Genomic DNA, 14,623 nt, shown 5'->3' with positions numbered 1-14,623 from the left:
GTATAAGATGAGGATGATTTTGACAGGTACTGTCAATAACAAAAAACTTCGGCTTATATGCGGAACAATACGGTCAAAAGTAAAGTTAATAGTAATAGTAATAATAATAATAATAATATCTGTATTAAAAAGAATAATTATTATAACAGTTCGAAAAGATTTCTAAATTTTACCTTTTTTATTTGTGACTTATTGGTACATAATTATCTTTCGGTTTTTATATTATATACGTATAACATTTGTTTTTATTTTCACGTGTTTAACGATCCTTTCTCTATACCCAAGACTCGATATAATTCTAATAATATCAAAGCGTAATATTAATTCTAATAGCTTAGATTCTACGAGATTTCACGATCGAGTATGTCGCAGCACAAATTCAGAGCAAATTTCTGTTCTTAATTACGAGATCTGATTAAGTCTTTTTCCAATCATTGTTAGTGTGATACGATTACCACTTAGTTTACTATTTAAATACTTTTTCCTAACTGCACCTTTTCATTTTCTCTCTCTCCCTTTGATTGATCTCTACTTCTTCTTCTTTGGAGATTTCGCAAGTCTTAATTCATGTTTTTTACTTCAGAAAGAAAATGACATTCGGGAATGTATGTGTATAATATATGAAGGCAGAAAAACTTAGCCTGATCACACTTTGTGAATTAGTCGAAGTTTCTTTCGTTTTTTATATAATTACCTAGCTGTTAGTTTCATTTGTAACAGGATATTGCAGTCTAAAATAATTCGCGATCATCAATGTGTATGTGTAATGTAAAACACGTGGACGGATTTACAGATTGCTTAGAATAACTAATTGTTACACAATAGTGCCACAGATACCTATAGATAATAATAAATGATAACTAATTGTAAAATTTTACAGATATAAATATCAAAATTAAAGTTTTGCATAAGCAACATTGCTGAAGTAATACAACGTTTCGAGGTATAAACAACCATTGATTTCAAATATATGCATCAACTCCACCAGGTCCTGACCCTCATATTTTTTGTTTTTCCCGAAATTTTTTGCAGGTCTAGCAGGACATCAAAAACACCAGAATTCATTTTTATACTTTTGGCTCAAAATCCTTCTATGAACAATAACTGTCAAAAGTCGTGAAAGATCTCCTTATTGGAAGATCTGAAAAAATACCGAACATGCTGCATTTTATTCTGATCACTTTGGCACCAGACCCATGACGGTAACCAATATTGTCCCAAGTGCTTACACACCTAACACATTTTTTATTCGACTAAAGCTTAAAAAAAACTAACATTTCTCATGTCAAGTTACTATTTTATGGATTTTTTGAGACACTGAATACTGAATAAACTTGTCCTTTAGAAATTCAATAAATAATAACTTGACAGAAAAACATTTAAGATTTAGTTGTAATGATTAAAATAAAAAAATTATATTTTTCCACGTTTTGATGGTATAAAAAAAAATATTGGAATCTCGACACCTAGGACCATCATCGTTGACCATCATGGTTTGGTGTCAAAATGATTGGGATGGAATGTAGTATTTTCTATATTTTTCCAGATCTTGCAATTTGAATGTTTTCTCACGACTTCCTACAGTCGTTACTTGAAAGGAATTGTTCAGAAAAGTGAAAAAAAAATTAATTTATGTGTTTTTGCGGTCTTACTACACCTGCAAAAAATTTCAAGGAAAACAAAAATTATAAATTGAGGGTGAGCCCTGGAACCGGGAATTTTTTTCGATGAGAAAGCAAGATTTTCTTGGATGACGTGAATTATTTGATCCATTGGAATGTAAATTTTTGAGGAATTTTTAGATTGGACATTGAAATTTAAGCGAACATCTTTAACGCTGAGAATCGTTCGTTCAGATTTACGTGATTAAATCGCTAGGGATAGAAGATTCAATTTTCAATAGCACTAAACCTAACTGACGAAAGAGTTTGTAAAAGTTTTCTAAAAAATTGTCTACAATTTTCTTTGTACAAATCTCTAGATTATCCGAGTCATTACACTCGTAAAAAAAATCTAACGCTGGTAGCTTTTCGATAGAAATATGAGGACGAAAGGTCTTAATAGTCTTAAAAAGGAATGCTTGAGATTCGTTGGTCAATACGAAGCTAGTAAATTCGTCTAAAAACGTAGCAGGCAAAGCATAGTACAGCCTATAAGGCTGTTTCTTGGTTCGAAATTTCTTTTCACACTCTTGCATCTTATGCGCGATGTTTTGGTATATTTGTTCGACATTTTCTGAGCCCTGTTCATACAGGTAAAAATCCTTGGCAAGCTTATACTTTCGCTGTTCCCTTGTTACATAAGTTTTCCGAGTATTGCGGAGTTGTAACAATGCTGTGGGTATGGAATAAATATGCGAAGTGAATAAATGAATATTTGTTGCATGCGGCTTGGCCTTGAGCTCTGCGGCCAAGTGTGACACAAGAGGTAACACGCCACCCTGGTGCAGAAAACCATAGAACAAGGTCAAAACTATGTTCACAACGTACCAAACAACCAACATTTTGTTTGCGCTATTCTTATTCCGTCTGAATGCAAATTTTGACTCGTCGCTGGCTGACGAAGAAACACTCTCGACTGTTGAGACGTGGCGTATTCTCTGCGAATGTAAAAATATCAACGGCAACGTGACTGGTATCAAGAATCTCGGTTCCTGATGGGGAAAGACAGACAGTATCAGGATTGGCAGGATGAAAGACGCTGTCATCAGACCAATGATGCTTTGAATACGGGGCAATTCTGACCAGCGACCTCTTAGACACCTGAGAGAAAAACAAATGGTTAATCTGGATGGTCTTGATAGGCCTGCCAGTCAACTTCCCGCTTCAATGTGTGTAAGTTAATTTTATTATTCAAATAACTTGGAACCTGCTCGACCAATTGAAACCTATATTAATCAGTTCCAAGTTGAGAAAAGCCACGTTCATTGACACCAAAATCATCAATATTTGTTTAGTTGTTCCTGAGATATAATAAGTTGAATTCTTTTGAGGAGTCTTTCATTCCAATAATTGGAAAACTACTTAATCGATCACATCAAAAACCTAACTAGGTTTAATCCGAACTGAACCCAGTTGATTGAGCCCAAAATCATCAAAATCCGGTTGTTCCTTTTTGAGATATCATCAGAGAAAAAATGCATCCTGCACACACTCCCTGTGCCAATTCTGAAAGTGACGGGAGGTGATTATTATCTAGATGTTGAAACATTGAGATCTGGTGAAAATTTGACCTTCTATTTTCGTGGTGATTACAATATTCTTCTTTGAAAACAGAGAAGCGGGAAATTGAGAAAGCGCTTCAGACTACGAACAGCAACTCAAGTCAGTAAAAAAATCATAGAAGAGATGTTTCGATCTTACCTGTAAATCATGTTGGCGAATGCGAATAATCCAACAAGACCTAGCACGTTATAGAGCAAAGGAACATTGACCAGTAGATGAAGGAATTGAGGATGCAAACCGTGATTTGCGAGATTCTCAGTAACTGAATTGTATTTCAAAAAGTTTAGAGGAGTAACGACGAAATTGTTCATGCTTATCTGTAGATTGTGTATCTCACTGAGAGTCAAATAACCGAAATAAAAACTGTCTGTTAATATAAAAAGGATAACCGTAGGTACAGTGCAAAGTACAAAAGTGACTATCCTTATGTGAAAGTCACCAAGTCCGATGTTCTTCGAACCAAGTCCGCGCTGAAGCCAAAAGAAAATCGGAGCAAATGCAAAAGCGACGAATGTTGGACGGTTGAAAATACCAACAACAGTTATCGTTGCCAGGATCAAACAATTGTTCAACGAATGACTTGGCAGAGATGCGCGTAGCTTGAAGTATTTGACACGGTCGACGACGTTTCCAGCTCTTTTATATTTTTCTGATAGGTAGTCATCCTCGTAAACAATCTGAAAGTAAATGTGCGTGTTTCAAGTATGAAACAAAACTGCGCAGAAGATTTCCTCACCTCGTCGGAAGTGGCCATACACTTTGCAACGAAATAAATCAGAGCAGAAGTGAGGATGAGTTCAACGGTGTTGGAGAAAGTCCTAGTGGCATAAATTAATATGACGTAGGAGCTAGCATAGGTGATCAACCGGGTCCTATAATTCTGTCCATAGATGTAGCAGATCTTGTACAAGCAGTAATCCGATAGGAATGAAAGGACGCATATCAAAAGCCTAGGGAATATGATGAGGAAATACGGATTCTTCAGCGTTGTACCGAATACATAATATGAGTACGGAGATATTTTGTTCAGTACTGAGTACGGGATACCAATTGTCAGATAGGGTATCAGTATGCTCCTGATTGGAAAGGTAGCGTTGTATTCCCATGGTTTATAGACGTCGATATCGAAGTACTCACCTGAGAACAAGAGAAAAACAGAGTAACGGACTCTTGGGTAACACATCAAGGAAGAAAAACCTAGGAAATACCCACCGGCTATTACTTCGATGGACTGAAAGTACTCGTCAGGATGAATGTAACCGATCTGTGGTATCAGTGTTAGGGCGACGCGCAGAATAGCCAAGAGCCAGTATGGGACCAGATTCAATTTTATGGACGAAGGATAGGCGTTGTCTTTCAGGCATCTATTGTACTCATTCTTGTATCTCATTTTCAAGCCTGTGCCACAACCTGTGGTTGGAGCTCATCTGTCAACCTGATCTAACCTAACAGTATCTGATCTAACCTAATTTTATAGTATCCTGACATTTTGGATATATTTGGAGATTTTGGACAGTGTTTGACGGCGTGAATAACTGTTGTAGAATTGTGAGTAATGTAATGCCTGCCGGTGATTTCGAACCACGGATATTTCAGTCGTCCGGGTGTCACGACTTTCGCTGCTATGGCTGCTATTTTGCCTTGGTGACGCCCGTGGAATAGTGTGACGTCACATAGGCCTACACTGGCCTACGTTCCAAAAAAGTTTCTCTCTCGCGCTGGACTTGACTTAAACAAGATGTGTACCAACGGCCCCAAAATACCCTAGATAGGTGGTGATTAATTGTTTTAATCTTGAATCTGCGTGGGGAAAAATGACTGGGATTTTGAATAAATAACACCACAACTATACATAATGGCATTACGGAGGAGGGTAGCATTCGCCAGAAAAATAATTCCCTAACACTATAGGGATTTCTTTAGACAGCTGGTACTCATTACACTTAAAGGATTGAACCTTGAAGAAAGCGACATATCACACAGTGCGCAATGAGTACATTTTTAATAAGATTTCGCTTTGCTATCGCTTGAAAACTAGAGCAATCGTACTCAGTGCAGCCAGTTGCAAATGCTACAATAAGGGTGTGTTCCGAAACTGGCTGGCAGCGATGAAAACTCCCTAGGACAGAGACAGAGCTAGTCACAAACTCAGGAGTGCAAAAGAGATAAGAGATTGCTGATAGCACTGGAAACTAATTTCGGAACGCATCCTAAGTTTCAGAAAATCGGTATGAGATTGCTGCTGCGGCGCAGCCAATTAGATTTGAAACGTATTTAAGATAACTGGAAAATGGCGCAGATATAGGAAAATACATGATTGGCCGCGGCTCAACGCCATTTTCGATTATAAATTACAAAAATTCAAATAATTCTACGTAGAATTCACACAGTGATGAAAACATGGCGGGATGAAATCGACCAAGCAAACCTTAGCAACATGAATTGTTTTCTGGATATAGTGAAAGGGAAGTTCGGACTTTGTCTTGCATTTCGCATTGATGAGCCGTCGTTGCACAGACTTTAATTTAATTTGTAAGATAAATTACTAATCAAAACACGGTCAATCTGGTAACGTATTTGTTGTGACATTAATTTATAAATCGCATTGTAAATGAAGTTACTAAAATTTTTACTTCGCTATTTTCCGCCAGGTAAGCTGCATAATTAACACTATTCACACGTAATACAGGCTATGTACGAACGTCATATTTATTGGAATGTGTAGAATATGCAATTCATACAACTAACCGATTTAAAATGTTGGGAGATCGTATTTCATCTATATTTATTATCCATATATCATATCACAGCTTCTCAAGCTTTTCGCGTTATATTATGAGGGATAGAAGGTGGCAAACAAACTTTTGCAAAAAAGGGAGTGGGGTAGTTGTACACTCAATTACCTAAGGAGCATGAAAACCTTTATAAATATGCACGTACATGCAGCGTTAAAATTAATTTCTGTCGTCTTCTCTAAGGTATAGCTCTTGAGTACCAGCAAGGCGGAAATATCAAAACGAAGATGATAGATCTTTTGGATTTGACTGCTAAGTAATTTTCTTCCAGCTATGTTACTAGTAATATGATATTAGCATACTAATTAAATTGTGAAATTTCGTAATCTAATTCTCTTGACACTAATAATTTAAATAAGAAAAAAATTAGACTCTTATTATTGCAAAATAATTATTGCAAATCTTCAATTCTGCGATGCACATTGCAGTACGGACGTTAAAGCTCTAGCTGAGAGTATAAAAGCTGCGGAGCCGATCATAACCGATGGTGTAACTGAGCAGTTGGTAGAAACATTGCAGAAACTTCAGTCCAAGGTCTGCGATGGAAATTTTAAACGTTACTACAAGTACAAGACCTTGCAAACTCATCTGCTACCTCTGACAAACATCGCGTTTGATAAATTAGGTAAAAGGTACTTAATTATACTTGACATCGTAACGAGTAAGTTCATCAGTATACTGTCCGACAGACTTCTCTAAGACCTGCAATATATGTATACTGCATGATCTTGTCTAGTTTTCATATATAATCATGACCGATCACAATCCTCGATTTAGCTTTTATTTAAATGTTTTTCCCAATCCCCTGATGATTAACGTTAGCTTATAATGGAATACATTACATTGCTTATAATTATATCAATTTATAGTTTGAGCTTAATTTCTTGAATTTACCCTGGTGGAAATTTTTCGTTCAACATTTGTGATCGATTTTTTTAAGTTTTAATTCACAAAAATTTTCAAAAGAACCCCGCAGAATCCTTATGGGAATTGGCTGAAATTTTAGTATGTTGTTACATACCCTCCCGATCAGAATTTCTTACCGGCACAAGTGTCAAAAATCAGCAGTTTTCGAGATACAGGGCTCGGAAGTGGGGCGCGCGGATTTTTTGGCACCTCTGGATTACGCAATTTTTAAATCCCCTTGAAGCTTTGTATTTCGTCAGAATCGCGTAATCCAGAGATACCAAAAAAATCTGCTCGCCTCTGCCAAGGCCTGTATCTCGGAAACTACTGATTTTTGACACTTCTGCCACTGAGAACTTTTGATCAGGAGGCTATTAACTACAACATACTAAAATTTCAGCTAACTCGACCGAGAGCCAATTCCCATAACGATTCTGCGGGGTCCTCTTTTAGAAAATTGAAAGAAGAATTCACTTCCGTGGTTTTCGTCCCATCATTTCTGAAGGAAATTTCGACGGAGGCATAGCTAAATAATTTTCTGACGAAGATGATCAAGATCAGCCTTTGTGAATAACTAGGTATATTTATTTGCATGCAGATGCCTGACGGGCAGCTATGACCGAACTTGTAAAGTTTGGGACATTGACAGTGGAACGGAGCTTCTTACTCTCGAAGGCCACAAGAACGTAGTGTACGCAGTATCCTTCAATAATCCTAAGGCGTGAGTTATGTGCCCATCGGTAATAGTTGACGAAATTTTTTAACAAGTCCAATCGGTATGGATTGTGTGAGTTTTTTGAAAATCTGACCAAATTCACATATAAACAAATAATAGAAATGTAACGAATGATCGGCTCGTAGCAATACTCGGCTTAAAATTCCTGAAAATACAAATACGTTTCAGGATATTTTTGGCATTAAAACTGATCATGATGATCAAAAATACTTTTTTTCTTGTTTAAAATCCCATAAATTTGGTGATTTTGAAGAGATATAATTTTTACGTATTCATTTTTATGAATCTATGGTTCAAGTCGAAAATATTTCAACTTGTTTCAATATACTCATTTGAAACGTCGATATAGATCACTTTCTTAAAGTCGTAACTAAAGAACGAGATGAGATAAAGAAAATTCTGTAAAATCACAAATGCTTCTTTCGATAGGTACAATGAAATAAAAAATTGATAAAGCAGATCACAAAATGGTTTCGCGAGAAAAAAAAAAAAAATTAGCACGTCGGTACAAATTGCATAACATCATTGCAGGGACAAAATAATGACCGGATCTTTCGATAAGACTGCAAACATATGGTGCTCTCAAACTGGCCACTGTTTGCTCAGCATGTGGGGCCACGATGCAGAAGTTGTGGTTGTTCAATTTTCGCCAACACAAAACCGCGTTGCCACTGCCTCGATGGACGCCACAGCAAAAATTTTTCACTTAGGATCTGGTATGTTTCCGCAAAACTTTACGATCTATCAAAATTCTTGGTTTAATGGTTTCATCCATGGTGGATCCATATTGATGGTTTGAATTCTATTGCAGGTCAAGAATTAGGTACTTTAAAAGGACACACTGCCGAGGTGATAGCTCTTCGTTACAATAACGATGGTAATGAGATAATCACAGGTGCGTTTGATGGAACTATAAGCGTTTGGGACACTCGAACCATGCAGTGAGTCAATTTGATAATGGGTAATGCATGAATGTCGTCTCCGTAAATCGAGGCACCTGGATTCGAACTTGGAAGTCCAATAACTCTACGAATAAAAGTGCGAGAACATTCTCCGTGGAAGCGTTGGAAAGGGTAAAATTTTCTGCGTTCAATCAGCGTTCAATTATCGATCATCAAATAGTATGTAGTATCATCGATTGTAATGCGATGAAAAATGTAGTTACAGCGTAATTGTTTTCGTTAATTGTCTTCAACTCGGCAGAGTTTTATTTAAAACGTTTTGAATAATTTCTTGGCAATCTCAAACGTTTTCCGAGTATGACAATATTTGAAAAATTCAAATCCGTTAAAAATTATGCTAGCTACAAGTAATTTATCCGTACGTAAACGTATCCCACGCTTCGAGTTCTTCGGGCTATAATCACTCATGGCCATCATAATTTTCAACGGACTTGAATTTTTCAAATACTGCCAAGTACCAGAAACAAAAGTCAAAATCAAAGATTTTCAGGCATTATTTTTAATATCTTTGGGAAGTTTTTGATGATACCGTGGCACGTTGAAGTTGGGATAGGATATAGAAAATTGTGCCAAGACTGCGTTTTTCTACCCATAACAGCTGTGGACAATTTTACCTTCAAGAAATTCCAACCTTTTCAACGTTCCATAAAATTTTTATTCGATGACTTATTGGATTTAAAAATCCACTCATTCCGAATTACCGACACGATTTCTTATAGTAGTTGAGACTATTTGATCTCGGAGGAACTTCAAAAAGCAATCATCAGAAATAAGTGTAACCGTTTCTCTCCAGACGGACGAGCGTCTTGATAGGTCACTACGAAGAAATATCGAACTGTCACTATAATTTTGACTGTTCGCTGATCGCTTCGTCTTCCATGGACAAAACTGCCAAGATTTGGGATGCCCGGATGAATTCTTGTCTTGCAACGATTCGCGGTCACGATGACGAGGTTTTGGATCTAAGCTTCGATAACAAGGGTAAAAAACTAGCAACTGCCAGCAGCGACGCCACTGTTCGAGTTTGGGATCTTTCTGCTAACTTTGAACAAATCGCTGTCATGTCTGGACATCGTGAGGAGGTATCTAAGGGTAAGATAATTATTGCATACAGTAGACAAGCATTTCTAATCGATAATTCGAATTACATCGGTCAACACGAATTTTGAGGCCGGCTTCTAGATCTCAAATTTCAATTTATTCCACGTAACTAATAAAAAAGAAAAACAGTTTTATTAGATAAAGTTTGCGTTTTATTTCAACGTGCTGCCACTTGCTGTTTATACTATAAGTATAAGTATTACTTATAAGTAATAAATGAAGATTCTGGTTCCTATCCGATGAATAGAATCAAACTTTATTCATTTATATATAAACTCAAAAAAAAAAATGTCTTAATCTGTGTTATCGATAGATTATTTTTGTACAATGAGTGTTAGCTACAGAAAAATTGCTGTCAATATAATTATTTTATCAATGATCCATTGTTACTTATACGATTCTTGTTTTGCAAGCAGTGTGTTTCAGTCCAAACGGCCATCAATTATTAACATCATCGATGGACCGAACCGCTCGTTTGTGGTCTCTTGAAACCGGATGTTGTGTACAGACGCTGAATGGCCATACCGACGACGTTTTCAGTTGCGCATTTTCATACACCGGAGACACAATAGTAACTGCAAGTAAAGATAACACTTGCATGATCTGGAGGTGACTCGATTGGTTCCAGGTCGATGCCTCGTAGCTCTTCGATCCTGGTCAACGTCTATGAATGTCTATTTCCTGTAGTGAATATAGCGAACTTTCATAGTAAAGTAAAGCGAAATGTAAGTCAGCAACAATGATCTGATTTAAAATTCAACCAAGTGGAAGTATATTTAACATACTTCTGTACGTGGAGTCATAGAAGAAATAATTAACTATAGTTACACAGTCCATAATGTCTCTAGGTGTAGTAAGTTTTGAAAAAAACATTCGTATAGTTATAATTCCTATCCCAAGCACAGCTGTGCTTAAAGAAATATGGCGCTGCGTGAATGTGTAACCAACTGATCGTTTCAGCCTCAGTTTTAGCTAAATTATATTAATACAGTTCGAAAAAGAATTTGGTTCATGCGGTCACATGCTTCTTTTGCTACTAATTTTATTGTTAAATAAGTCCTTGTTTCATGTCCATTTTTTCCCACCAAATGGCTTCTTTCAATATTTTCGAACCCAGTACCGCATGGTTAAATATAAGTCGCCGTTTGTTGTAAATTAACTAAATTCGCGCTGTCCGTGTCAGTACAATATCATGTATCTTATAGTAGCTACGTTATACGCATTTAGATCAACATTATTAGATGCAGTGAAGAATTTCAGAATACAGTTCTAATAGTGTAAAACTAGCATATATATTCATTAGATTACTCAAATTACTAATATCTCGTAGTTTATTAATCAGGATATCGACGCGTAATAATCTGATTAGCTAAATTTTAATACCTATGTATTCGATAAATGCGATGATCTGTTTGTGAAGTATTTTGCCTTGATTCCAATGTAGATATTATTCCCGTTATTGATGTGTATTTACCCGGACAATGAAACGAAACATAATAATTAACGTCTCTCCAAATTGTTTTAGTCATATTCTCGAATGAATCAATCGATGTCAAATGTAACCAATTAAGGGGGGATTTTCTTTTTTCTTCGCTAAATTTATTGCTTTTTTCTAATTTTCTGGTAAAGAAACTGTACGACGGATCAATGCGAAATTTGACATGTCGATTTATTTATCTTTTATCTATTCACAAAAAAATTGAAAATCATTTCTTCCCAAAAATACGCCTCCCACCCGCCTCGACGCGCAATGATCCCCAATTGACGTGATAATTTATTGATTTCCCATATTCCTTTCAGATTTCTTAGACTAACTTCAAATTATTGTCAGAATTTTCAGATCAATTTAAAGCTTTTGTAAAAATAAAACCTGTTCCTATAACAGGGTCTCATTGCTGCCGCAGTACATGCTTCGAAATAGGTTATTGATAAGTCAATCATGCAGTCGCTCATTGTTGTCGCTTTCAATTTATGGTTCATTTCATTACGGGTTTACAATCAGTCGATTACGTGTATTCGACTGCCACGACTCAGACGCGCAATATAAGTCCGAATATAATTTATTACCGGAAAACTGTACATTCTCTACCTGATTTCCAATAAGTATACGTGCCAATTTTACGTATACATAATTCGAAACATTCATCTTCTCATAGTATTTTTGTAGCCTGGAAATGTGATGAATAGCAATTATATCCAATAAAGAAAAATAATAATTGACACATATTATGTAAGAAGTATGAGGAATTCAATAAAATGAAGTAGTCATCTTAATATTATTAGGTTTGTGGGGTCATTTTATTTGTTGTCTAATATATGCAGATACTGTTTGGATCACCGGATTCAAAGTCCTTCGACAAAGAACGCAGTTATGCGATTGATTAGATCATCTCGACGGTTCGTATGCGTTTAGATAATTTGAATATCGCATGAATGTTAATCCATCCTTGGTAATCATGTCGTCCGCTTCAGCACACCCCGAATACAAAAATTGTCCATCAACATCGTAGCTGGCGGTTACTAAGCAAACTCTCTTCATACGTTCCATCAGCCCTTTAACCTCTGCTGTACCTATACGAACAATCTGATTTCCATCGGTTCGCTCGTCTTCAGACTCGTAATCGCTTGTATGACTCTCAGCCTTCGAATAATTTATCGAAAGTCTTTTCAAATCAATTTGCATCAACATTCAATCAGTTTAACGCTTTCATAATCATAAATTATAAAAATTGCATTCACACCGCGGTCACACAGCACAAAATTCATTCGTGTCAATACATTGTACCGCAATCGGCAAGCATCTGCTGTATATAGTTCATAGATTATCAGTTGAACCGCATCTGACCTCCATATATGAATGTGCTAACTTTGTCACAAGCATCCTTTCAACTATAACTATCACAAAGCCCATGAATATCAAAACCATTTATAATTTCCTGCCGAAAAATGACCAATTATCGAAATATGTTCATCAATTAATATATCATAAAATGAATGTTTCGACGGTAATGATGTATCGTCAAGGTTGTCGAGTTCAGTTACGTAATCGTAAGGAAATATTCATTTTCGTAACGTTCGGAAAGTGACATTTCAAATTGATTAAAGTTTGAGGTTATAAGTAAGAACTTAGTTTGGCTAGACTAAAACGCATATGTCTGTAAAAGTCAATGGATTGTAGTTTAACTCCGACCCTAGTGACCATACTAAAAATGCTAAAAATTCTCGACAGGATCGGACAAGTTTCAGACAGGATACTTGCAGGATACTGACAGACACAGACTCTGTAAAGATCTATCCGTAAATCTTGTCGTGTTAGATCTGGTGTCTAATATTTAGCTAATTTGCATGAAAAAAGTGCGTCCGTTAGTAGAGTTATAGGTTTAGAATGAGTTACAATGAAAAAATGTCTATTTTCGTTTGAAAACCCGGAAAATGTCAGGAAATTTGATGTGTCAGTGATACAAGACACCTTGATTTTCCAACCGAATATTTTTCTTCGAGGTATAAATTCATTTAATATGCCATTTATACTGAACAGCTGCGTGGGCCATGCACATGTTTGCAGGACAGCGACGATCATCGCCTATATATGCAGTGGAGCCTAAAAGGACCGTTTATCCACCGTTTGTGTATTCTGGCACGTTGCAGTGCATCATAATATGAAGCAAAGGCGTGATATATTATCCAGTTAAGGTCTTATACTGTGCCAAGGGAGGCGGCCATTAGATCTCATTCACGCCGATCATCTCTGAAGACCGTATCTCATAACAACAATGACAACAATAACAATAATAAGAATAACAACAACAAAAACAACAATAATAATAAGGATAGTAATAATATCATATGAGCTATAACAAATCATCATATCTATCGCAAATCAGTCAATTTCACGTTGCAATATTTTAAAACTAAGTGTAAACTCTTACGTATTTCATTTATCTTGCAGTATCAGAATGATGAACCAATTTGTCCAACTAAACAGAAAAGTCGAATTCTATATTTTGTGCTTTCATTGATGAAAGCAACATGGAAAAGCTTGTATTGTGCTCGATTATATGCCTGAACGGAGTAAGGAAATATATTTTTCTACTGGAATTCAATAATTTACATATAGTGTAACAGCGCTTGCTTATACATATATTTGAAATCGACCAAAGTTAAAAACAAAACCCTTCTATCGTCTTCGGTCAGCTGATGAAAAGAGCAACTATTTTCAGATGCTAATCATTTATCAATATAACAATTTCTAAATTGATGAATGATAAAGGAAATTCCACTTTACCGGTCAAGAATCGGTATCCGAACTACAATCATGCTAACGTCCTCAAGTATAACATCGCGTCACGCACCGAACTGTCGCCATTTCACTTTACACTGTTAAACCTGTTCAGCTGACTGGCCTCATTTCAATTTCCACGGTCAACGTTCCGTAAGCTAATCCTTAAATTTGCACAACAAATACAGTTTGTCCTAATTCAAGCTTTTCATTTTGTTCAAAGGTGAAATAAATATACCTCAAATATGAACATGTCAAAGAGGTTGAATCAGTGACAAAGTGAGACACGATGATGAACAATTGCAGTGATCTCGATGCCGACCGCAATTTCAATACCAATTCAAATCTGGCGAAGAAAGTGGACAAAAGAAAAAATTCGATGTCAGATTTGGGAGGAAGTCTGCATAATAATGGCGACTATTCACCTGAGATCTGAATTGAATATAATTGTTGCAAGTCTCGGTTGAAAATGCGTCAATAATCGAAGCACGTCTTTTTGATCTAAATGAAATTAGTTGAGCCCACATTTTAAACCGACAGCAAACTATAAACGTGAGTCTCGACTGCGTGCCACTTGGTATTTGTGGGTATGTGTCTACGAGGATAGCAACGTGCGCGGT

The 14,623-nt window shown here is 36.3% G+C and overlaps 2 protein-coding genes across 2 annotated transcripts; one reads left to right on the top strand and one right to left on the bottom strand.

The window, feature by feature from the left end:
* Positions 1 to 1,371: 1,371 nt before the first annotated feature.
* Positions 1,372 to 4,769, bottom strand: LOC124404632 (GPI mannosyltransferase 4). The gene is made up of 4 exons (XM_046878966.1): positions 4,437 to 4,769; positions 3,961 to 4,361; positions 3,363 to 3,901; positions 1,372 to 2,762 (listed from the first exon to the last, which is right to left on the bottom strand). Exons 1-4 carry the CDS (start codon positions 4,612 to 4,614, stop codon positions 1,859 to 1,861), a joined length of 2,022 nt encoding a protein of 673 aa, XP_046734922.1. The 5' UTR covers positions 4,615 to 4,769; the 3' UTR covers positions 1,372 to 1,858.
* Positions 4,770 to 5,835: 1,066 nt separating this feature from the next.
* LOC124404633 (dynein assembly factor with WDR repeat domains 1-like) lies at positions 5,836 to 10,699 on the top strand. The gene is made up of 8 exons (XM_046878967.1): positions 5,836 to 5,875; positions 6,203 to 6,275; positions 6,448 to 6,651; positions 7,524 to 7,646; positions 8,193 to 8,377; positions 8,473 to 8,602; positions 9,417 to 9,715; positions 10,141 to 10,699. The coding sequence occupies exons 1-8, from the start codon at positions 5,836 to 5,838 to the stop codon at positions 10,335 to 10,337; spliced, it is 1,251 nt and encodes a 416-aa protein (XP_046734923.1). The 3' UTR covers positions 10,338 to 10,699.
* Positions 10,700 to 14,623: the final 3,924 nt, after the last annotated feature.

The sequence above is a fragment of the Diprion similis genome, chromosome 3 (genome assembly GCF_021155765.1).
Source record: "Diprion similis isolate iyDipSimi1 chromosome 3, iyDipSimi1.1, whole genome shotgun sequence".
Lineage (NCBI taxonomy): Eukaryota > Metazoa > Arthropoda > Insecta > Hymenoptera > Diprionidae > Diprion > Diprion similis.
The sequence above is the reverse complement of the archived record's forward strand: the minus strand, read 5'-3'. Positions and strand labels throughout refer to the sequence as shown.